General features: G+C 39.7%; 1 protein-coding gene across 5 annotated transcripts; it reads right to left on the bottom strand.

Annotated features, from left to right (window-relative positions):
- Positions 1-5,636: 5,636 nt before the first annotated feature.
- On the bottom strand, positions 5,637-20,882 carry Fat-spondin (extracellular matrix protein f-spondin). 5 transcript variants are annotated; one of them, XM_076785371.1, is made up of 12 exons: positions 20,625-20,882; positions 12,582-12,770; positions 12,241-12,425; positions 10,654-10,845; positions 9,637-9,923; positions 8,805-9,208; positions 8,547-8,718; positions 7,967-8,213; positions 7,704-7,887; positions 7,354-7,517; positions 6,853-7,014; positions 5,637-6,559 (listed from the first exon to the last, which is right to left on the bottom strand). In XM_076785371.1, the coding sequence occupies exons 2-12, from the start codon at positions 12,760-12,762 to the stop codon at positions 6,479-6,481; spliced, it is 2,259 nt and encodes a 752-aa protein (XP_076641486.1). In that variant the 5' UTR covers positions 12,763-12,770; positions 20,625-20,882; the 3' UTR covers positions 5,637-6,478. The 5 variants fall into 5 exon arrangements, with proteins under 5 accessions (XP_076641486.1, XP_076641488.1, XP_076641485.1 ...); XM_076785373.1 differs by having other exon boundaries at positions 20,735-20,858; XM_076785370.1 differs by lacking the exon at positions 20,625-20,882 and adding an exon at positions 20,145-20,283.
- Positions 20,883-22,811: the final 1,929 nt, after the last annotated feature.

Raw genomic sequence — 22,811 nt, 5'->3', positions numbered from 1 at the left:
TACGGTGGTTTAGTGATTTTTAATAGTTTTATTGGGCTGCTTTTAATCCCCCTTTTAGTTTGTAGTTTGTGGTTTTCACTCATTTTTATTGTACGATTTTTCAAATGTATATTGGGGGATCTTCAGTTGCACTAATATATAATATTTTTGTGAGTCGATTTTTATTGAATAGGTTGAGAATTTACAGTGGTTCTAACTCATTTTTATTGGACAATTTTTGATCAGTAGAGTGTTTACTCGATATATATCCAGTGACTTATATCGGCCAAGAGATACTATTCTTTGATCCACGCCGAACGTGGAAAAGAACAGCGAAGCTCCTTTATCGACTAGGCATTTGGAACGTATAAAGTGGATCTACAGCGATCCTAACTCATTTTTACAGGACGATTTTTAATCGACAGATTGAGTATCTTCACGCAGAAGAAATATTTTCTGTGACGACTATGAGAAATAGAAGATAAGTATTCCTTTATTCAATCATTTGATTTTTCCACGCCTTTTTGTGAATGACTGTCATGAAACCCTCGCGACTTTGACACGATCGACGTTCTTCGATCACACGCAAACTCCTCTACCTCTCTTCAGCGGAGATCAACTTCCGTTCTCGGAGGCGTTTCCACGTAACGACCAGGGAGTTTCTTCACGGCGCTTTACGACATGGATTCTTTTTCTTCTTCTTTTTAGCGAAAGAGAGAGAGAGAGAGAGAGAGAGAGAGAGAGAGAGGGTGAGTTTCGAGAAAAGCGTGTCGAGATCCTGTGACGACCGAACTTCAGGCAGGATCACCGATTTCCTTTGTCGACAGGTCGCTGCTCTCTCTCGGGATCTCCTGCTAACCCTCTTGTCGATACTATCTAGATATCTACTTTCAATTCATCCCAAAAATTTGATATATTTTCACGTTGACAAATAACAAAATTGCAAATAAATAAATCATCCCCCAGAATCTGCTTCCAATTTGTCTTCCAAATTTGATGCATGTTCTTCACGACAAATGTCACAATTGCCATAAACTCCTACTGTCTTAGATAATTAAAAATAAATTTGAGGCATAAGAATATAGTCGAACCTCGGCAATTCGGATTTCAATTCATCTCCAAAATTTTATATATTTTCTCGTTGGCAAGTGCCAAATTTCAAATATATATAAATCATCCCTCATAATCTGCTTTCAATTAGTCTTCAAAATTTGCTGCATGTTCTTCACGATAAATATCACAATTTCCATAGACTCCTACTTTCTTCGATAATTAGAAATACATTTGAGACATAAGAATACAGTCGAATCTCAATAGAAGAGATAAAATATTCGTGTTGTAAAAGTTCGACTGCAATGTTGTTCAACGTCGTAGAAAATTGTTGGTATTGACACAAGGGTTATACTTGGTTGTTGAGTGTATTCATCTTTGAAGGGGGAGTCGCGTTAAGAATCGAAACAGGGTCGAAACGTTTCCGGTGACTCGGCCAGGTGATCGAGGGACGACGATCGTGGTTAGAAACGATTTTTATCTATTCCGTGACATCCTACGATCTACTACTGCTACTACTGCCAGAACGGAAGGGGCGAGTGGGTCGACAATCGCCTAGCCTAGTCAGCACTAGTCGGACGTTCTCGTACCAATGAAAACGGGAATGGTTGTGGTTGGTTTGGACTTGGCTGGCTTTGCAGATAGCTTTCTGAGATTAGAGGGAAACGAATAATCCTGTATCCCGTCGATGATCCATTCATTCGGTTTTATTCAGATATATTCACTACCGACCAAGAAAGAACTTGGATTTGAAACGAAACATCGACAGTTGCTTAAACTTTTATATTACAGAATTGACACGTTTGTTGCGTATTTTTAATATTTATTTAGCTAGTAACATAATTTTAAAAGATAGCACAGATTTTGTTATTCCTCGGTTTTTTTTTATTACTGGGAATATTTATTAAACTGATATATTTCGGTTTATCTTTCGTACATTCGCAAAATATTTTTACGGTAATGAGACACTTAAGGGATGGGAGTCTATTCGTTTCGTGTTTACCGCAATTTGGAGAATATTTTGTAGAAATATACATAAATTAGTACTCATGCGAGTTAGGAATAAATCAGAATGACGGGGCAGGTTATCAAGCTCCCCATTTTCAGGCCATTCTCTCCGGGATCTATTTTATCTCGTAGGGTATGGATTTTATGCTCTCGTGGAATATGCTAATATCTTGAAGACGATAAAATACAAAGTTAAAAGAAGTTATTCGTCATCTCAGACGCTACTAGATAAATTCTATAACAGAACATATAAACCTCAGGAGAAATATCATTAATGTTTGTCAGATTTAATGTTCTATAATATTTTACAAATCGACAGGCGACATAAACGCACAAACAAATCCACGGTTTATTCACGACTTATGAATCTAATAGTCTGAAACAAGCGAAAATGAAAATACAATACAGCGAATTCTCGATATATGTCAACAACATGGGTCTTGCCAGCGTCATGTATCGTGCAGGAGACATACCCAAGCCGTGTTATGTTTACACACCTAGGCGTCCGAGGCCTCCCCCCGCGGTAGTCGGGATAATTCCGCGACATTTATCATCCAGGTCTTGACGACATATATAGAGAAATCACTGTACAAACTCGTCCCACAGTGAAAACACTTTTAGACCGTTTAGATCCTTCTTCGGATGATTTCAATGATTTGCCCCAAGTTCAATCCGACCGTAACATTTTCCCCGCGTTAACTCGTAAGAGTCGGTGACTACTATAAATAACAAAAGAAAGAATTGTTATCGTCGTTTTAGCGGAGTCGCGTACACGTCGAATTTATCCTAGCCGCTTCAGGAAGCTGGTTCTACTGAAGATCGGAGCTTTTCTATCGCCAACCAGGCTCGACGAGGCGTTTCATACTTTTTTATTTGCCCGTTGAACGAAGTCTAGTCAGATCACTCTAATCGACTCTATTTCTTTCCGGCGGATCTCCTCTTTCAGCCTACCACTGTACCTCGATCGATCAGGGACCCCTACCCAATAAAATGATGCATTTGCCCTTTAATTATTATCCTTTAACAATGCTCTCCCAAATTTAGAGATCATCTTACAGCTTATCTTTGAAAAAATTTGATATTTTCCTTGAAAAAATCCTTCGAAAATTTTACATAAAGTATCATCAAGCTATCTGGATTAGTTGTAAAAATGTTTTAAAAATCAGAAGTTGTTCTTCAGAATATCCAGACGTCAAAAAATGGACGAAGAAAATAAAAATCGTCTACATTTATTTCCTTCATCTTTTTAACAAGCCCAAAACAATGCAACAGCATTTATTAATTCTACGAATACCTTCACTAATTTGTATTTGAGCTACATATTTTTGTTATAAACGCATAAAGACATAATTTGATTACAATTATAATTTGATGGTTGGAGTGTTCAACAGTTCGAGTCGAACTCAACTGGCAAACATCGAGAATGTTTAACAATTGCAGTCTGACTTAATTGGCAAAGTTCCTTTCTTCTACATTGAGACAATCTCAATACGGGTAGTCCTTTTATCCTCAGAAGAATACAACAGCAAGATTCAAACTCTAAGGATCAGGAGTTTCCTAAGACTGTCTTGTAACGAGTAGCGTATAATTAAAATTCACTTCCCAATTAGTTCGAGGTGCACTCGTGGACTGAAAGAAGCATAAAGGTGGTTCTCATGGTTGGGAATCAGGGCGGCGCATTCTTCGATCGTCGTGGAAAATTGTCGGCTCGAATTTGCTGACTGAGGAGGGAGACAAAGGATCGAGGTGGATCCCCCTTAATTTTCGAGGAGGTTCAACGAAGACTTCCAGGTTTCTTTGGTTCTGTTTGGTTGGATTTCCGAGATTGTTCTCCGAAGGGAAAAAGAGGCGCAGGTGTCACGACCAAAAGAACGAGCCGAGTAGCTTAGAGTAGAGGCCTAAAAGAGACAAAGATCCGTACTACTTCCTAGATATTACGTGTACGTATGATAATAACAAGTACCATTAATGTTAATACATCGCCGAGCTCGCGAAACGATCAGATTAACAAACACAAAAATTGAATCTCGCGAATATTGAGAGTCTTTCTCTTCGACCCTAATTTTTAAAATATTGGAATTCAAGTCCTCTTCGTTTTAATTCTGTTTCACGGTTCTTCTGATCGTCGATCGCGAGTTTGGCAGATCGTAATAGTCACAGCGTACCGCCTACGTGTATTATTTATGAGATTATTATTGTAAATGTAAAGTTAGCTGTCCACTTGGCAAACGTCGTAGTGAATGTTACATCGTGAGCGGTCATTAATTGTAAAAAAATAAGGAAATATTGTGGACGATGTGAGGGACGACAGTGGAAGGATCAACGATGATACAATGATACCAAAAACAAGAAAAAAAAAACGAAAGAAGAAAGAAAAAGAAATAACGGAACAAGAATACAAAACCACGGAACCAACTGTTTTATTAACAAAATAAGCCGGCGAACATAATTAATTATAGAATCGTATACCTACCGTTCGAAAGGTGAATTATAGTTGTACGAACGTAGCGGAATTTTTTCACGAGAACTCGAAAATTTAATATCGTTTCTGACTGCATATTTCACCGAAGCACCGACGTTTTGCGGAAAAGGATCACGTCTGTCTGGGACAGGATCCGGTTGTGTCGAAGGAGATTATTATTGTTGAGATCATAGTGAACTGTGTTCTGTTGAAGCTTTACTCCGTTGGAATCGGTTTTGTACATCGTTCGGCACTGGAAGTGTCCGGCGCAAAAATTACGTTGAAAAATTGGAGAAATCAATCGATTTTGATTGATCTGTGAATTTGCTGGCTTGGTATTTGCAAAATTTTTTAATGGAGGAATTTTCTAGTCATATATTTTTCTCTTCATTGTGATATTTATAAAATGACCTGTGAAACTGAAATCAAGTTATAATATGCACTAGAATAAACAAATTTATTTGACAATGTTCCTGCCAAAAGAATATCCTGCAATTCCAATAACTGTGCGCACAATAAAACAATTGAAATGATAGAAAATTTAAGATGGGAAATGAAGGGAAATATAAGAAAATGATCAAAAATGGTAAATTAAGAAATTGATATGAAACAAAATGAAGAAGTACTCCAAAAATGATAAAATTGAATATTAGAATTAAGAGAACCTGGGAGAACAAATAAAAATTGTGAAGTTATAAATTTAGAATGTAATAAAATCGCAGAAAGTTTAGAATTCGAAATGTAAATAAACAGAAAATAAAGAAAATTTGGAAAAAATCCAAGATAAAAGTATTTGCCAAAAATTTGTAAATAGTGAAATTAAAAATCTAAAATGCAGAATATTGAAGTCTCGGATACTTCCAGTGTTGAACTGATAATGATCGCAATTAGCAAACAGAAAATTCGACGATTTTCGTACCAGTGATCAGGGTAACATTATCAGCTACATCGATTGTGTAACTAACGATTTACCTTATACGTACTTATCTGCATGGCAGCATAATTCCCTGGGTTCACGGCCACTTGCTTGGCGAACTATGTTACGGCGCGAGATTCGAACGCAATAAGGCAGAACAGCTCGGTTATGTTCGTTTGCCACGTGTTTTCGATCATTCGACCGGGAGTAGGAAGATCACGATTGACCATTAATAAAATACCATTTATTCTGATACATCGGTTTATTTCGTACCCATCATATTTTTTTATCTTGTAGAAAAGCTTGCAGATTCTCCTTGCAAGGAAGAGAGTCTCGGCGGAGAGCTTGCGGTCGAAGCTTTGCACTCGAAACCTAGTCAGCAACTTTTATATCCCTTCAAAGTGAACGCGGCAATACTACTGGAAATTATGGCGCTCACAAGATCCAACACTTCCGTTTCACAAAATATGTATCAACAAGACAAGTCAAATTCTATTTAATTCTAAACCTGACTCTGTAAAATGAATGTTTAGCTTCTTCGTTGGATTGTTTCTTAAAAATTCTTTTTGTAATTTGTGTTTTATTATTCTCTAACCTTTTATCTATTTGACCATAATATATGCTAACTTGCAGGACTATCGTGCGGCATTTACTAGCTTGAAAGACCAGAAGATTAAATCAACTTTTGGGGGCCCAGCTAATATTTCACAATTATTATTTAACATTACACAAGTATCAAGACAATTCCATGAAAAATGCTCCTTTATATTTTATTATTAATACACATATTATGTACTGTGAAAACCGTGCAGAGTCTAAATAAATTCAATCTTCTCATTTATTGTTAGTGTAGAGTAGGTTCGGCTTTCAATTGAGCAACTGTTCCCGTAAGTACGAAATGAGTAAATGCGACAAAGTTGCCGGTATTTGGGTGATTCGAGAAAGGTTTCCGAGCCGCAAAGAGTTGATCGCACGACACCCACCTACAAACGTACACGTATTCCCTGTCTCCTCTGCTTGCTGTTTTAGCCCCGCCGGTCTCGGAACGAGTTTACTTTGAAGCGTTACTCGCACGGCGCGAGCTGGCATCTTGAGCGACGTTGCAGCTTCTTGGGACAAGGATGGCCGCCGTTCTGCGGCTCTTGCTGAAAATTCGCAGACTTTGATGCATATTGCAGCGAGAATCGTTAGCTGGTGCTGCGACTTATTAATGAGCCGACGACGGGTCGACCGTCGGTATCTACGAACATGCTCGCGTATTTTGCGATATAGTTGGAGAGGAATTTCGCTCCTTGTATTGTGAAATGTCTTGTGTATTTTAGATTCGTGAAAAGTAATTAGAGACAGAAGTCCTGCCCTGCGGAGGGTCCTGAAGGGCTACAGAAATCCATTTCCTGGCTCCAAAAACTACCCTGAAGAGGTTGATCGGTGTTCTTACCTTAATGGTCCTGAAGCTGGTGACACGGCCAGTGCCACAAGAGACGCTGCAAGAGGTCCAAGGTGACCAGGCGGAGACAACACAGTCAACTGGAGCGGCATACTGAGGCGACTGCTGGGGACTGGTAGCATTCACTGGCTGGCCACTGAGGATCGCTCTCACCTGACGACAATTTCCTCGTTAAACCCTGCCTCGTGGCCGATAGCTATACTTCGGATCTTTATGCAAAATCAAAATACTTCTTCAAGTTGCACCTACTCTTTTCTTTTTTTACATAAATGCATAAAATCCACAGTCTAGTAATTACTGCGACGCGTCCTAGCGCCCTACGTCTTAATTGAAAGGAAAAATCGTTGCTAATTGTTGAACGCAACAATAGATAAAGCATATTTTATGCCCCCATGCAAATTGACAAGTTGCCATGAGGAAACTTCCGAATGGCGACATGATCTTATCGCTGCGAGATAATCAATTAGGACACAGGTTGAAAGGGGTACTAACGATGCCACAGGTGTTGGTGCACTCCTCGGCAGTCAAGAAGTTGTTCCTGTTGCCGCGACAGCCGCCATAACCGAATGGCACGCACATCAGCTTCTGGGGAACGAAGGACCATCTTTGGAAGTAGCCTCTGCAAGGTCCGGAGTCTGCCTCTTCCATGCAGACCACTGGAAAAATAAAAGCATATTCAAACAAGTGTTCAAAGAAGGTTTCTTCGAGACCTCGAAGAAGAACCTTGAAGAAGAAGGACCTTGGAAAAGGACGACTTTAAAAGAAGAACTTCGGAAAAGAAGGAACTTGAAGAAGAAGGACTTTGAACAAGCAGAACCTGACGAGCAATCCTAGAAGATTACCTTTCGCAGTAGCCATGTCGAAGGTGCAGTCAGCCTGCTCCAAACAAGGTCGTTGCTGAAGCAGCTCTATCTTGGAGGAGCATTTGTGTTGTTCAGAAGGTTCGACCATCAGCAACCTGGTCCTCAGCTTCACCCCCTTTCCGCAGGACGCGCTGCAAGGCGACCAATCGGACCACTCGGTCACCTTAGAAAAAGACAGAACATTTTTGTGACTATCAAATCTAGCTGGCAGCTGAAGGATGTGTCAGAAGAGTGGAAGATACCTTGCACGTGGGATCAATTTGTTCCTCGACACCGCCCTGACAGGGAGGCTCCATGCATTTGACTTTCTCAACGAGGGAGACGTGAGGACATCGTTTGCGGCCCATGCGGTCCTTGAACCTCCTCGTTCGCAATTTCATACCGATTCCGCAGGACGAGGAACACTCGGACCATTCTCCCCAATCGGTCGTCTCGCAGAATGGATTGTTCAGCACCGGCAGACCATCATCTTCCGTTTCCTCCTCCCCTCTGAGCAGAGTTTTCGAAATCAGTGATTTTGTGCAAAACTGTCGCTAATCCACTGTCTCACGTCAGCTCGGCGTTACAAATTGTTTAATTCAGTGCAAACAGAAGATCAATGAACCTAGGGTGGTCCTAGGATATGTACCTGAACGAACCTACACATTATCATCTGTGCAACCCTGAAAACTTGCACAAGCTGTGACCATTAATCTTGTCTCAACTTCAATCGGAATGATATTTAAATGAACCACTGGGGAGAACCATTAAAGATACTTTCAAAAATTGATGGAACACTGTCTAGATTCGTAGTTTTAAATAAATTGCTTTCGGTTCACTCACGAGCATTCTGGGACCGATGCGACGCACATCTCCTTCGAGACCAGCTGTCTATTGCACTGGAGCATGGCTGCCTTCTCGGGCATCAAATAGGACCTGGTTCGCATTCTCAATCCTTTACCGCAAGTCACCGAGCAGGTTGACCAGGCTGAGTACTCCGTGGTCTGACATTCAGCTGCATTAAAAAAAATAATAAGGAAACCTTGCTCTTTTGCTACACTAGAAATTCGTTACTGTATTAAAAATGCTAATTATTCTTACGCCTAGAAGTGTCCTCAGTATTCTCAGCAACCTCCAACTGAGCCACCTGCTGCTGAAGAATCTCCTCGTTGCAGCTCCTAGGAACCAGCTTCTCTCTGTTCAAGTATAACCTAGCTAAAGGCAACATGGGCCTGCCAGTCGGATCGTAGAAAGGCGATCTAGGATCTTCGGGGTACAGAGTAGTTATCGGCTTCATCTTCTCTCGCGGTTTCGTTTCAGAGTTAGGCGACATGTAGGAGATCCCGTTGTCGGTACCCGCATCCCAGGGGTAGAGATCGATTATCTCGCTTTTTGTCCAGGTGCAGTCTTTTCTGCAGAGGTTCAACTTGCTGACTCCAACCACCCAGTCTGGCGATGGACCTAGCATCGAGGACACCGAGAGCAGGGGGTGGTTTCTGTCTACTCTGAAGAAGAATTGATACGAATTGGTATGAAGACACACTTCGATGTTCCAGAAATATTAAAAGGAATCGATTTCAGTATGAAGAAGCACTTGTTTGTTTCAGAAACATTCAGAACAATCAATTCCAAGGATGACGAAGCACTGTGTTTGTTTCAGAAAAATTTTCTCTGTCCTACGTTCTGTATTCTTGACCTCCATCTCAGCAGGACAGTGAAACATTATTTAAAGAAGAAACTGTGATCGAAAAAAAAAATGTAAGAACGTTTTAAAAACGAAGCTGTGTTCACAGAAAATATGAGAAGACGTTCCTTGAAAAAGATATTGTGTCTTCAAGAACGTTCTACGACTTTCTCGATCTGTAATGTATTTCTTGATCTGATCAGGCCAGTAGAATGACTCTAAAATAAATGACGGCGGTGAAATAATTACCTGAAGCTGGTAGTGGTGTTACTGTTTACGTTAGGGTACCACAGGCCGGCGGACTTAATCAGAGTCCTCAGCTTATTCGAATTAGCTCTCAGCTCGGCTTCGACCCCCGATGCCGAACCCCATTCAGCCAGTTGACGGAAGCCATCGGTTGCAATGTGGTCTTTGCCCCAGAAGGAGAAGTCGGGAACGTGGGACGCGCCGATCACGTCGCTGAAGTGGGTCAACCACGCCGAGAACGGGAAGTCCTTCGGGTGGGTCACGTTCGACCAGATTCCCTCCATAGTTAGCTGCGACAGTCGGGCGTTCGAATCATTCGAATACTGGTAACTTTGCGTATTAGATTAAATCGGCCGCGATGCTTGAATAACAATACATTTGGAAGGAAGTGCATTCAGAATAGTGCAGACTTTGTGACTGCGCTGCACCGCATTCTATTTTCGAGAACGATTCTATAAACTTGTAAAATCTATAAACTTGTATCAAAAAAGAAAACAAACGAAACTTTGATCGGTAACAATTTTGTTTTTGCATTTACTTTGATAAATCTAAATAAATTTCATAAAAGGATCCATCACAATTTTACTTGGCTGAATTGTTTCAGAATGTAAATGTTCATTAAAAAGTCGTACTACATGGCTTGATAACAATTTTAACGAATGCAGCACAATATGTCAACCATGAACACTGTGCTCCTTAAGATCAAGAAACCAAGCTACAAAAATGGTTAAAATTGATTTTCAGGAACGTCTTCTAAAATTCTTTTATCCTGTCTACCGTTTGAAATTCTACCTACTAATTTATTTCACAAATGCATAATATTCACAATTTATTTAAAATCCAGAAAACAATACCACCAAGAACTAAAATCCTCAGGGATCAAGGAAACAAGCCTCAGAAATGACACACGTGAATCAGAATCGTCCTTTAAAATTTTTTTAAAATATGTCCCAGTGTGTCCAAGTGATTTTGTTAAGAAAATCCAGCGGCTACCGAATTTTTTAAGATGCAGGAACTTACCGAATATTTAGCCTCATCGCAGGCACAGCACCTGTCAACCTCGAGTACCTCGACCTCCTTAGGGCCAACCTCGCAGAAGGTTTTGGTCAAAGCACCGTCTTCAGCATACCATCGCACGTTATTCTCCAGAACCATGGCCGTGAAGATAACGCATCCTGATCCGGCCGGTGGTGCCCTCCACATCGCTTGGACCTACGCCAACGGTAAGAAACAAGTTTTAGTGTCTCGTTTTGTCGGAAACCCGCGAGTCCTGGCCACGATAATGCCGAGGCATCAAACACCATCGACGCTTGGACCTTGGCCAGAATCAGGGGATCTATCCCGTGATCAGGATTCTGTCGACTTTTATTGTTCGCGTCGCGTCCGGTGCATCGGAGGTCCGAGGAGAAGACAAACTGCGAGAAATTGAGCGAGTTACGATCTTCGAAATTGTTCTTCTTTGATACTTTGCGCTTCTATTTTATACTTCTCCTTGGTACTCTCTTTTATTTCGCACTGTCTTCTTCGTGATTCTGTTTTAACGATCTTTAGAACTCCTAAAACTTTTACTTGTCTCAGATCGTTTTTGTGGAAACAAGATTTTTATTCGATGTCTAAAATAATTCAGGAAATGTGATACAATTAAGAATCATGTGAAAATTTAAAGGATTCTTTTGTACGAGAAAATTTAGAAACCTTGATTCAGTATGTTTAGCTTATCTTATTTTATTTAAGTAGCAAGATCTGTTATTTCGGGATGAAACTATTCCATTTGCGGGGAAACCATTTTCATGTATTCTATAGTGTTTAAACAAAAATGGCATAATCAAGAAGGGACTGTCTCATGAAAAGTGTAAAAATTGTACAAAGAAAATTTGGAAGTCCTGTTTTACGAAGAGTTTTTTGTGTTCAGCATCTTCCAGGCCGCATTTACGCAAGTGCAATTTTTATTTACAACAAAGATTGATTCGGAAAAAAATTGCACAACTACGAAGAATGGTATGTCATAAAAAGAACTATTAAAAAATATATAGTACAAGTTTCTCGTATAAGAAAACACTGTGCAGGTACGTGTTCTGTATATTGTCGGTGTCTGGTCGTTGCAGTCTGCTTCTACTTACCCGGCTGCTGCAGTTACAATAAGTTCTTGCACGATTCTTTCATAATTCTTCTTCTGTCTTCAATACTAGTTCACTTTTCCATATATATGTCACTCCATATATTTTAATTTATGGTAAAATAAAAACATAAATGAGATTGCAGATTTTTGTGAACTATGTCGAAAGCATTGGTGAAACAAGTTCCAAAATAAAAGAATAACTTAAGGTAAACAATTTCATTGAAACGTTTTTAATAAAAATCGATACTTGCATCACCACCGTAAAAATAAACCCCAAAAATTGCCATAACTGTACTTGCTATAAATGACTTTTAAAAAATTCTCAATGCACTTAAACAGTAGAATCAAATTTTACAACTTCACCACTAATTTTAAACGTTGTTCCACACTCGTAGAAGCAGCAGAAAAATTCCAAAAAATTCAGACAGACACGCGCAACATGAGCGAACATATTCCCCATAAAATTCGCTAGTTTCGTAATTGTCTACCTCGGTTTTCGGGAAGTCCGAAGCCTCGGAGATGGTGTTGACGCAGTCCTCGTTGAAGGTGGTCAACGAGTCCGGGAACAATTGAAAATAGCCGACCCGCGCAGCGGGATTGCTCGGTGCATGCTGGGAGTGAACGGACAGCGTGAATCGCGTAAATTGTTGCAGCCTTTCGTGCGTTCTCGAGCCTGAAATCAGAGGAATTAATTAGTGAGTCCTGCACGACGCGACGCACGACGGTGCAGTTGCAAACGTTTTCCCCGAGTTATCCGAGTGATCCACGAAAGGGATCGTTTGCGAAGGGAGTAATTGTATTGGTGTAAACAGGACATATAGGAGGTTACCCTGCAAACTGATTGTGTAGATTGCGTTGGGTATGTACTTGTCCCCGTCTCCGCTAATGAGAATCCTGTAGCCGCCGTCGCCAGTGGTCCTAGAGGCTGTAGTTTGTTCCGAGGTGGGCCTCATGGGACATCCGGCCTGCACCGTGATGCATAAACATGCTGCCACGGTCAGGAACAACATTCTGTTGCCTGAAATGATCGATTGATCAATTGGTCTATCGTTGAGGATCACTGGTTCATTTGGCTTGTTTAGTGAATTATGAGGAATTTTAATGGATGTGAAAATTGTATTAATGAGAGATATTGCCTACATCAGGAGTAGGCCAAGTCTTGTATGCATTTATGACAAAAAGTGAAAAGACATTACAAGAATATAAGGATCTTTTTTACATTATTTTCGACTTTTTAAGATGATTAAAAGAGAAAACACATTTTCATTCATAAAGGACAATTTTTATTTTGCGTAAATATTCGCAGTCTTCGTTTTGCTTGTGAAAAGCAATCACGAAGATGAACATTGTGAAACGTTGGATGACATATATCATCTGCCAATTGCAGTAAAATTCTTGCTACAATTACGACGAAATTTATGTGAAAAATATGAAACCATTTGTAATGGTCAAAATCATGTACGACGTTGGCAGATCTCCTGATCAAAGAACACATCCAAGAATCATTTTGAAACTGCAATCAGAAATTTCCCAGCATTTTACTCGTCTCTCTCCATACTCCAAAAGTCTTATCAGTCTGAACTAATTAACGAAATTGTCCCAAGTTCTAACTATGGCAACTGCTGCTGACTGCCCTTCCAAAATTAGTTGAAGTGTATTAAAGTCGATAACTCCCGGCATACTCTAACAAGTTGCCAAAGTGAATGAGACTTGAAAAGTTTCCTTCAGTAATAGATTAGATAAAAAGAATAATGAACTTATCTGACACTACGTATACTTCTATTGTATTACGATTCCAAAGGATTCAATAAGACTAGAGAGTTAGTCTTCTGATAAAGCGGAGGTTTAAAGCGGAAATTTTCGTTTTTGAAATTCAATTTCAATTTAACTGCACAAAATTCTCTGTAATATACATTCAAGAACATTTCTTGAAACCCTAAGAGGATCATATCATTGTTATTTCACTATTTACATCAAGTGTCCTACTTTTATCACTTCTTCGTATTCAAGGTCACGTGAAAGTCATAATATTACAGGTCGTTGGATTCGTCTTGATCTCGACTATCATATAGCGATAATAAAAATATATCATTCCATTTTAAAAAAACTTCGATGACCTTGAAATCTCAAAAAATATAACCTTGAACAAATTTTTTTGCCTATTACAATATTTGCCCCTCTGAACCAACTAATGTGTTCCCCTGAAATTGTCTTCTATCGTAAATAACAAGCGAGATATTTTAGATGGTCGAGTTAAGTGAGACGCCCTGTACACTAATGGTTTATTTTTCAATATAGAGCGATTCTTTTGAACATAACCACTTCGAGTTTCCACTGTGAAAAGACTCTTCCGAGCTCAACAAATTACGCACCAAGACGGAAAGCCAACATTCGCAAGTTTTATACATTGAAAGACTTCCTGGAGCCAAGGAATGGCTGAAAAGTAGCGTTGCAACTTCCAGGATAAGTTTGCCCGGCGTTGCGCTCCGAAAAGGGAGTGCCAGAAACAAGTTTCCGCGCTTTTCTCGACTCAAACGCGATACATAAAGCGAAGAACACTCAATGGAACCGCCGGAATGCCATGATCGCGGAGGGTCCTTGGGTTCACGCGTCATTTGCTGGCAAAAAATTCGTGTTAACGGCCCGTGCCGCAATCGATAGTCCATTCATCCTTTCGAAAAATTCCCTTCACTAATTCATTTTTCCTTTTCTGTTTTCTAGTCAGAAACAATTGTTTCCAGAGAGTTAAAACTATTTCCCATAAAGAAGCAACTAGTACATCCAAAATTCTATAAAAACTTTACAGTTTTACAGGAAAAAAGCAGTCCTTATTTTTGTTGTACCACGGCGCAACGCACCAAAAAGATCAGAAAAAATTCATGAACAATACTTGCGCCTATACACTGATACTGTAAAAACATAAATGATGTCGCTCTCAAACTTCAATGCGAAATCTGTACTTTTCCGAGGTTTTTGATTTTTCACAACCAGGATTTTCAACTGAAAAATCCGAGTTAATTACGGTACATGTATCTGGGTATTATACATATCTCGAGTTTTTTCCAGAATTTTCGTACGTGACTAAATAGGGAAAATAGGCCAAAAACCAATTTCTCCATTCTACCCCATAACTACCCTTCCGGCCGAGATATAGGGTTAAAGTTTTATACATGTTTTTTCTCGATGCCTTATCTAGCCCTATCTATCAATTTGGTCCTATATCCTTTTCCAAATTAGTTTCCCGCTGCAAAATCACAGTCAATTGCAACACGGTCTGCAGACAAGTTAGAAAGAATCTCAGAGGCAGTCAGGATCGTGCGATTCGTCGATCGCCGGGTTGATTAATGGGGGAAACGAGCGAGAGGATCAGGATCCAGCGTCCCGATCGAGAGCTTCCGACGCGTTGGTCCAGTTTCGAAAACGATCCTGAGGCGTTCGCGGCCGATGGAAATTTCTATGATGGTCTCCATCGATCAAAGGAGAGCCTCTCGTTGCGACACGAGCATCGTCTCACCACGGAACGTGATGTAACAGAGACGAAGTTACGAGGCGATGTAACTGGCCGTGACGAGAGCGCTGAGAAACTTCAACGCTCGCCTTGCGCGTAAGCGTGGCCATTGATAAATGGCCCCGGCTCTCCTCTGATCCCGATTTATTGGCCAGAAGAGACTTGTCGACAAACTCTCTGACCAGCTGGCAGACTCTAATCCGATTACTCGGTGACGATGGGAATGGTGTTTCGATCGTGCGTTCCGTAATCGGTGTCTACGATCGTTGATCTTCGTTTGGGATCGAGCTTTGATTACCGGGGAATTGTAGTTGACGATTTGGAGATACAGTGATTTCTTTATATATGTCGCTAAGTCCTGGATGATAAATGTCGCGGAATTATCCCCACTACCGCGGGGTATACGTAACACGGCTCCGGTCATCTCCTGGACGATACATGACGTTGGCAAGACCCGTGTTGTTGACATATATCGAGAATTCACTGTAGTGTACATGGTTGTGTTTCTAGCATTGATAGTATTTTTGACGTTGTTGGTGTCCCAACGTCAGTTCAAAACTTGAGTAAATATTTGAGTGTTTGTTACTTGTGTAACACGTTGAACGCTATGTCAGTCCCTGGGGTCCGACGGTATCTATAAAATAATATATAATATTTGTAATTCGTAGGATATTAAAAAATTTTTTATGGTCTTAAAAGAGCATTGACACAAATTGAACAGAAATGAAGTAGGCAAGTCTTTTGCTTATGCGCAGGCGTATTTTTTTAAGTAGAAAGTGAAATGGGAAGGACAGGGGAATTTTTTATTATTGTTGCTGCCTGGTTGTATTATGTTTCGTTGAACAGTGTGTCTAAACAACCTTTTCATACCACTGATTAAGAATTCAAGGTTTCCCATTGGTCAAGAGTCCTGGATACAGGTTGAATCGGGACGTTTCATACTCACTGATAATATCGCGAAGGTAATTTGCTTGAAGATTGGATTATGTTACAGCTCTTGAATCATTATTTTCCATTAAAGATACAAGATAGCTTTGTGACGAACAAGGTTGAAAGTATTAATCGAACTTGAAAGGAGGTTGTTGCTATTCAATAGAGCATTTTCATAATTGTACAGGATGTTGTAATCTGTGTACGTACATATATTAACCTGCTGATTGGATCGATTCTCATTAAGAAAGCTATCCAATAACATTATGTTCACTAGTGAATGGTGCATACACATTGGTATAATGATTAGTGAATGATCGAATTTCTTTTCACTTGTTCAGAAAATTTGGAAAAACTCATATTTGTCACATTGAATTTTGAATGTAGCAATTAATTTTATGCATAAAAAATTTATTAAGTAATTGATCGTCTACCATTTGAAAATTGTACTATTTAATAGTAACTATTACAAATTTCCTTCATCAATAACTGTTATGAGCGATCGAAATGAACTTCTCTCATTGATAATTGTTATGAGCGATCGAAATAAATTTCTCTCACCGATAACTGTTATATTTTAGGTTACTTATAATCCTGATTTGTAACCAATACGATTTTAGTCAATGAAATACTTATTATTCTATGACTTTTTTTCTTTTTGGTTATAACAGTTATGATCCCTGATTAAAACGAACAAATTCAAGTAAATATAATAGAGATCGAACCGAACGAAACGGAGCAAATAAAATGGGGATTTTGGAATGAAGATCAAACGAGGAACGAAGTGGCCAAACGAAGAATCCACTCTCCCATCAGCAGACTCGAATCAACAAAAGAAATTGATCTCGCATCTCTTCGCGAGATCGCGGAATAATAAACGTGGCCAAGTGGTTAATAATCGAGGATAACTGGAGATGCATCGGATTATACGCGTATCCAACTATCCAGCAAGTGGGTCGGGAGCATGAACCGGCTCTCGAGAATCGCCGCTCTCGGCATGTAGGTGTAGGTTTCTAGAACGCCCGGTGTCTCGGCGGAGATCGTCAGAATCAGGGACACGAAGAACACCGCAACGGGAGACATATATACATCGGGGACCGGAAATTGCACGGATTCGATTCAATTTTCGCGCACCTTTGGTCCCGGAGCCGTGACCACCGAGAAGTTCCATCGGGCGCGTCTCAAAAGGCGAAATCCAGAATTTCAAACAACGATTTTCACAAAAGCTATTGAATGCACGATGCGGCGATTGCATGCTGAATATTCGTAAATATTAAAGTTCCTTTGGATTCAACCGAAGTGAAAAGTTAAACTTTTATTGGACAATATTTAATTCGCTAAGTTAATTGTAGAACTACTAACAGCAACAGAAATGGATGAAATAGAAGAATTGAAGTCGAGTCTCTTCTTATACAGTAGAAAAATGTGTTACGAAATCGTTTTGAAGACATCATGGATCGTATTGGATGACTGAAACTTCTTTGTCAGAAATTGCATCAAATAATTGAAGCGTCTTAGTCTTTAATAATTTCCTAGAAGAAAAAGAAAATTTGTATTTAGCGTAAGGCTACATTTATTCTAATCATGAACTTCATTCATTCATCAAGTTGATTTGAAAGAAATGAACAACATTCGTGTTTAGAATTAAATAATAGAATATTTATATGATCGTACACATTCTGAATTTCTGATGGAAGATTCAAATTAAATATTATATTGTACGACAAGATATTGACTGTTGCGTTGCGACTAAAAATAGTATGTTTATCCGAATAGATATAATCTAAATTCCAGATCGAGGATCAAAGTATTTGACACATACCTAGACAAAGCTCGTCACCAACTATAAAATTAACCCCGTTTCGCTTCCGATCCTTAATCCTGTGCGTCAGTATTAATTTCTAAAGTCGCCCGTTCGCACCGTTAGTAATTAGAAAGGGAATGATTAGAAATCTAGCAGAGATCGATGAGACACTTGCACGATACGTGATAATAAATCGATTCTAGCCTTTTAAGCCTAACCTAGACCTAGTCTGGAATTTAAGCGCGCGTCCACCATCACGGTTTCACGCCCCCGACTGTTTCCTCGTGACTCACAACGCTCGCTGATTGCAAGCAATTAAAAGTAATGACTGACTTGCCGAGGAATATTCATGAAACAAAGTTTGAACGACTTTTGTCGCATCAACGGAGAGTTTGCTATAAGGAACGGGGAAACTATTCTGCGAACGATCACGGAGTCAATGGCATTGGCTAATTTAGTTGTTAATTAAAATGGGACAAGGCTGCAGGTTTCTTTTTCCGCGATTGATTTTTCTCTCGAATTAAGAAGATATGGGTCTTGGGTTCTTCATTGAATATTCAGTGCGAGTGAAATTGTGATGCGAAAGCAGATCTTCCTGATGAGAAATTGTTTTTAATTAAGTCAAATCTGAGGAATATCGTGTGCTCAGAAGGTGCGATATATTTTGAAATACTGGTAACACAGTAGATGTGTGATTGTGAAGCAAGCCATATATTTTTATTTCGAGAGATCACGGTCAAAAGTTCTAGATATCTTTTGCTGTTGACCTAAAGAAAACAATCCTTCTAAAAGTATAAGTTGTAACGTTCAAGGATCGATGGAATAATCAATTTCGCAATATTCAACTAAATATAATCTACAGTCACAAATACTGAAAAATACGAAATATTGCGCAAATCAATGAGAAATAATAGCATTGAACACCAACTCAACCTTGGACGGAATTTTTTAAATAAACCAGCCACATAGCACGTTCAACCGCAATAATTAAAAATGCGATATATTGATTCTCCCCTGCAAAATTCAAAGAAATATCGTTCAAGCACAAATATAACCATAAATCAATTTTCTCTTGAGAATGACCCATAAAATATGATTTACAGCCCTAGATATTCAGAACACAAGATAACAAACATCAGCAACTCTGAAGCAGAAAAATGGAACACAATCGATCCTAAGAATGGAAAGCACACACCCGAACATAACAAGCTTCACACATCCAAAGATTCGTCCAATTTGCCAAAAGCCCAACAACCATAGTCCAACAACCGCGACGAACGGTCTCAATTACCGTCTTCCCGAGCGTCGGAGAACGATTCAGCTTCCCAAAGACTTCTCACAAATGGTCCTAACAATTGCACTTTCCTTTATTTGCACACACTGTTCCCACTTCTCTATCCCACAAATGAACCATTCACGGGCCGAACCGATCAACCACCTTTCTAGTCTCTTGGTAATCTACTGGAAAAACATTTGATTGATGAACGATGCTTCACTTTCTACATTTGGAACAAATTCCCTTAATAATCAGACACGATGACGAAGGCACCAACGAATGACGTAAATTGCAAGAGCTTTTGCAGATTATCTAATAACCACTTTAAACGTTTCTTCGACTATTTAGGTTCCGAAGGATTGAAATGAAAAGTTCTTACAATTTTTAGAATTTAAAGTGTTGAGATTACAATTTCTCAAATTTTTAGGATTCGGATCAAAATTTCTTGAAATTTGTAGGATTGAAATGATTGGAATTGAAATTGTTTTAGATCTTTGAAATTTCAAGCATCAGAATTACAATTTCTTGAAATTTTTGGACTGAAAGGACTCGAATTGAAACTTCTTTAGATTTTCAGGATTCAAAGGATTCAAATTGAAAGTTTTTTTAGATTTTTAGAATTCAAAGCATTACAGTTACGATTTCGTTAAATATTCAAGATTGGAAGGATTGACATTGAATTTTTTTAGATTTCTAGGATTCTAAGCATTGCAATTACAATTTCTTGAAATTTTCATGATTGGAAGAATTCGAATTGAAATTCTTTTGGTCTTTCAGGATCGAAAGGACTCGAATTAAAGATTCTTTAAATTTCTACGGACTGAAGGGAATGAAATATGTTTTAAATCTTCAGGATTCGAGAGGGTAAAATTACAATTTCTCTGAACTGTTAAGATGCGATTTTTCCCACTATTCACTTTAGCTAATCGATTCGACAACCGAGCGTCTGGCTTACGATTGAGAGGGCTGCGACCGCGGTGCATAAATTCTCGCGTACTGCCGATGCATCGTTGCACGCGGCTTCTTTTATGAGAATGATCGCCCTTTCACGAGCTCCCGATTCGACCGCTTCGGGGTGTATATCGCTCCCGGCCAAATTCGAAGCGGTTTACATTTGCGGGCCGATTACTTAACAGCGGCGGCGGCGACCGTGGTAAAAATCGTCTTAGAAATCGTAAACTTTCGCAATCTCGCTCTCGAGACTCTCTCACCCTCGGCCGGCGACGGTGACGGAAATCGTGGAAATCGGTTAACCATATTACTCATACGCACGCATACATTATCATACATATACACGATATTAGAGTGAAGCGAACGCGAGTCTTTGAAACTCTGTTGAAAAATCGTGCGAAACCTGTTCGAAACTGGTAAACCCGTCCGGGTGGACGATTCAATCGGCTGTTCGGTAGTCGGCTGGCGATTTCTTGATTAGTCGGTCGGATTGGAAACTGCACTGGCACTTACTTTACCGAGACACACGATCGCGCGCCGATTTTCTTCGCGAACACTGCCAACGGAACGGCAGCGAGCTAGACCAACTGGGATGTTGAGCAAGACGAGAGAACGATCGTCCGCGACTAAACGAGATGACGAACCGGACTATCGGCACTGGCTGCCGAGGCGGTTCAAAAGTTAGTGACAGAGAGACTTTCCCGCGTAGCATTCTTCCGGGAAGTGTATATCACTCGTCCTGAGCGAATCTATCTTGCGCTGTTAATTATTAGCCATGCTCCATTATAATTATTTTAAGCTTGGATACATAGAAATGTTGTAATGTCGCATTTCGTGTGAGTTGGTCCAAATGATGAGCTGAGAGATTTTCTCGAAAATTCTCTGCACTCGTTTTGCTCTATTTCAAATCATTTGCAATAGCGTGCAGATCGTTCCCACCTTCTATATTCTTCAACAATATGTGTGCACTTCTTCTATGCTCTTTTATTCATTTTTCATGGCCCAGAGACCTTCGACAATAAAAATGCAAAATATAGAGTTCCTTTCTTCAAAAGGAAATTCCAAAATCACACATTGTAAAATTGGAAAAATATTCTAATAGTATCGTTACTAGTATTTTCCTAAATCTTGGCACGTCGTAAGTAGACTGTAAGTTATTTAACCTCCTTGAGAAGGAAATTATGATAACATATATTAATCGATTTCTTTTCAAAGACGTGTATGTCTAATCTACCGTTTTATGTTCTTGTAAGACAAAGAATAGAAGAGAGGAATCGCAGTAAAAGATAGGATCGGGTGGAATTGGATCGATTGGGGAGTTGCAAGTTCAACGTGGAGTTTAATTAAAAGATTTTCGGAGTTCGAAAAGCAAGGCAGTGGAATTTTATTTGGCAGCGGACAGCCGCGCATGCAGTTCGCTGTCAAGTCGGCCAGCCGCACTCCGGAGTGATTATCTAGTGTCACGAGGTCAGTTTCGGGTCATCCTATCTCCCTGGAAGCAGCGCTCTGTCTTCCAAGATAACGCGGACGCGATAAACACCCACGTCCCCGTTCACCAATGGCGATCTCATTTCGCAGAGGCGATTAAATACAATTTCAACTTCAAAAACGCAGCCTGCATTCATTCATGGCGACTCGGATATGGGTTAGGACGATTTTAACTTTGCTATTACTGAGTTGGAGAGTGAAATATTCGTTGAGAATGGAGGTTCTGTGCTGATTGTACTGTGCATTTCATCCCGAGGTCCTTTTAAAGGCATTAGGAGCAACTGGATGGGAAAAGGGAATTGTTCAGCGTGCTCAGAATGGAGCAACGATGTTGCTATACAGGGTGTTCGCGATAATTTGTACCAGCGTTTTTTTTTTTCATAAACGGTAAACAGAAAAAAAACCGAAGAGGAGGTAGTTGTAGTATATTTTACTAGCAATATGATAGCGTATCTCAATTTTTTGTATTTTTAACATTTTTCAAGAAAGAAAGGTGACCTTGACATACGCCATCATATTGCATATGATATAGCATATTTTTATGGAAAAAATGTATATTCTTTAAAGACTTGAACACCCTAATTTCCTAAAACACGTTCCTAAAGTTCTACAACGAAATCCATAATTTAGACAGGGTTTAAGATTAAGATTAAGGATATAATTTATCTGTAAGCATGTACAGCGTGCCTCAAAAATGTTGTATTTCCTTGAAAAGGGTGATTCCTAAGGTCATATGAAATAACTTTTTCCTTTACGAAAATGTTCTACGCTGCTTTGTTCAGGAGTTATTCACGAAAAACACGGACCAATCAGAGCACAGCTATAGCGAGCGGGTTCCGGTTCGACGACAGGTCCCGCTGAGCGTGGCGTTTGCATTGGCCGAGCCGGGATCCGTCTGTTGTAGCCGCGCTCTGGTTGGTCCGCGTTTTCCGTTAATAACTCCTTAACGAAGCCGCGGGGAACATTTTCGTAAAGTAAAAAGTTATTTCAAATGACCTCAGGAATCACCCTTTTCAAGGGAACACAAAATTTTGGGGACATCCTGTATAGCATCTTTAAGGACTTAAACACCCTAATTTCCTGAAACGCTTTCCTAGAGTTC

The sequence above is a fragment of the Halictus rubicundus genome, chromosome 3 (assembly GCF_050948215.1).
Source record: "Halictus rubicundus isolate RS-2024b chromosome 3, iyHalRubi1_principal, whole genome shotgun sequence".
Classification (NCBI taxonomy): domain Eukaryota; kingdom Metazoa; phylum Arthropoda; class Insecta; order Hymenoptera; family Halictidae; genus Halictus; species Halictus rubicundus.
This window is presented reverse-complemented; position numbering and strand designations above follow the sequence as displayed.

Bases quoted from the DNA above. Each gene is read 5' to 3' on its own strand.
- Fat-spondin (XM_076785370.1), bottom strand. From the start codon at position 20,253: ATGCACCGCGGTCGCAGCCCTCTCAATCGTAAGCCAGACGCTCGGTTG. The intron at 9,924-10,653 runs GTAAGTTCCTGC...CGACTGTCGCAG, and splicing joins GCGATGAGGCTAAATATTCG to CTAACTATGGAGGGAATCTG. The intron at 7,015-7,353 runs GTTAGTACCCCT...AATTGTCGTCAG, and splicing joins GCACCAACACCTGTGGCATC to GTGAGAGCGATCCTCAGTGG.